Source organism: Rhincodon typus, chromosome 36 (assembly GCF_021869965.1).
Source record: "Rhincodon typus isolate 14 chromosome 36, sRhiTyp1.1, whole genome shotgun sequence".
Taxonomy (NCBI): Eukaryota; Metazoa; Chordata; class Chondrichthyes; order Orectolobiformes; family Rhincodontidae; genus Rhincodon; species Rhincodon typus.
The window spans coordinates 18,924,116-18,926,707 of NC_063367.1; the positions used below are offsets into that span (position 1 = coordinate 18,924,116).

At 47.8% G+C, this 2,592-nt stretch overlaps 1 protein-coding gene across 2 annotated transcripts in view; it reads left to right on the forward strand.

Moving 5' to 3' along the window:
- Positions 1-6: 6 nt before the first annotated feature.
- Positions 7-2,592, forward strand: part of zgc:158464 (uncharacterized protein LOC791139 homolog) — a 135,850-nt gene continuing 133,264 nt past the window's right edge. For both annotated transcript variants that reach the window (XM_048617145.1, XM_048617144.1), the window contains exon 1: positions 7-483. In XM_048617145.1, the coding sequence (XP_048473102.1) occupies positions 85-483 (399 nt within the window). In that variant the 5' untranslated portion in view covers positions 7-84. The remainder of the gene's footprint in view (positions 484-2,592) is intronic.

Sequence of the window (2,592 nt, forward strand, 5' to 3'; positions counted from 1 at the left end):
GGAGCCGGAGCGGAGTCAGTGCCAGTCGGTGTGAGGAGCCGAGCGGGACCGGCCCGGCCAGAGCGATGCGCGGCGGCGGCAGCGATGGCCAAATGGTTCAAGGAGCACCTGGGCTTCAGGAGCAGCAAGGGGCCCCCGCAGCCTCCGAAACCCGACTACCGCCCGCGGCCGGGGGCAGAACCCGACATCCTGGCCGCTTACAAGCTGCAGAAGGAGCGGGACTTCGAGGATCCGTACACCGGCGGCTCCCGCTGCCTACAGCGGCTCCGCTCGGAGGGCGAGGCGGCCGGGCCAGGGGCAGGCTCTACAGCCGCTCCTGGAGCTCCAGGTACCGGCTCCTCTCCACATTCACACCCGGCCAAGAAAGCAGCTTCTCCTGAGCTCAAGTACGTCTCCCCGAAACACCGGCTCATCAAAGTGGAAAACCCCGAGAAAAGCTGCAGCAAGTTGGCAACATCTCCCGAGGATAACAAGCAGGACAAGGTGAGAGAAAGAGAGAGACAAAAGTCCCCTAGTGTTTCTCAAACACTCCATACTTTTGTTCCCAAATGAAATACTTTGTTTCAAGATTAAACATTGTTTCCAAATTAAATACTTTGTATCTCAAATACTTTGTATCTCAACTGAAACATTTTTTATCTCAAGTGAAATACTTTGTTTCTCAAATGAAAGACTGTATCTCAATAGAAATATCTCTCAGTTGGAATATTTTGTCCCTCGATTGAAATACTTTTGTTTCTCAAATGAAAGACTTCGTATCTCAAGACTGTTCCACATTATGAACGAGCTACTGTTAGAGATTCACCATCCCAGCCCCTTCCTTTCGACCTTTTCACAAATTCCTTTGAATTTTCTTCATCCCCGGAGACAGATTGAAATGTATGGACCCCACTCGCGGAACTTTTTCTTGCTGTTCTCCCGCACCAGGTGCTGGCTTGTGCTTCCCTCATCTGGAAAGGTGGGAGAGCTGCTACCTGGAGCTGAGAAACGTACCCGAAAGGATATTTATTTTTGGAAGGGGTAGAAAAAGCGTCATTGTTTTTCTTTGGGAGTGAGACTTCATTAATTTGGAAATGCCTCTGACAACCTGACAGAGCGTTTTGAAGCGATGTCTCTAATAGGGAAAGTGGTTGCACCGCTTCCTCACAGTGATGGGGCAATCAGATTATTGAATGGGCAAGTACATTTGAGGGGCAGAGTAGTCTACTCCTGCTATTCGGAGCTTTGGTAACTCATTACCCATTTTTTTTTCCTTATGAGAGATAAAAGGTTTTCAAATAGAGAGAGTAGGCACTGAGTGGGCAGAACTCTTGTCTTGGCTCTGACAAAGGGTTGGCACAATTGAGATGGGCCAAATGGGCTCTTGTGTTGTAAACTGACACTCTACATCAATCTAGGCTGAGGGAGAAGAGAGCCTATTCGACTATGGAGAGCCAGACCTTGTTCTGGCTGCATGTCCACACTAAATGTGGAGGTGCCAGTGTTGGACTGGAGTGGACAAGGTCAGAAGTCACATGACACCAGGTTATAGTCCAACAGGTTTATTTGAAATCACAAACTTTTGGTGCGCCGCTCCTTCGTCATGTCACTTCTGACCTCATCCACAGTAACATTCCGGGTTGTTCACTGACTGTGCCCCACTTAGGAAGCTGGGCGAGTGCTATCATTGGGGTTTAGTGGAGGGGTCACTGGATTAGAAATCAAGAACGCTGCCTCTAATCCTCCCTCCCCCACTCCACTCCTTATTCTCAAAGTTAACCATAGTCGGTAAATTGCTGGCCCTGACTGTGCTGAGTTCACAGTGGGATCTCTCCATTCCTATGTCCCCAAAACAAGGTGAAAGCTGCCCCCAGTTTGTGTTGTGAAATATCTTACTTGTGACTTTCAGTAGAATGTGCTGGTTTGTGGTGAGATACAATTTGGAAAAATGCCTAGTCTTGTGCAAACAGGTCTGTCCTTCCAAACTTGGACTGGCTCTGGGGAGACGATGTTAAGCTGTATTTAAAAAAAAAACCCGGGGTAAAGAGCTGCTGATATTTTCTTCCCCAATCCTGCAAATTGCAGGATGAAGCCACCGTCTCTCTCATAGAAAGTGCTCTGGGTTTCAGTTTGTATTCACTGATATTCCCTCTGCAAAGTACAGATTTGGAAACCTGCAGATGACACTGATGTTTGTAGGGGTTATCGCTGTTCTTGACTAAAGGTTGAGTACGGGATCAGTTTTGTAAAAGAATCAGAATGGCCAGCATATTGTGTGGGTGGTCGCTCCTCTGCTGTTCTTCAAAAATTAACATGAAGTCATTTCATTGTAATCATTAACTCTCTAGTGTGGAATTAATCCAGCATCAACTGAGTGAGACACTGGCAGAAAGCAATTACAAAAAATTACTTGCAATTGAGTATCTGTTGCAGATTCATTGGGTAGGTATTTGGCTGAAGTCTCAGTGGGTACAGGTCTGTCTAACACTGGGGTAACAGTACTGGTGGGGACAGGTCTGTCACTGTGTAATACCGGGGTACAGTACTGGTGGGGTCAGGTCTGTCGCTGTATAACACTGGGGTACAGTACTGGTGGGGTCAGGTCTGTCACTG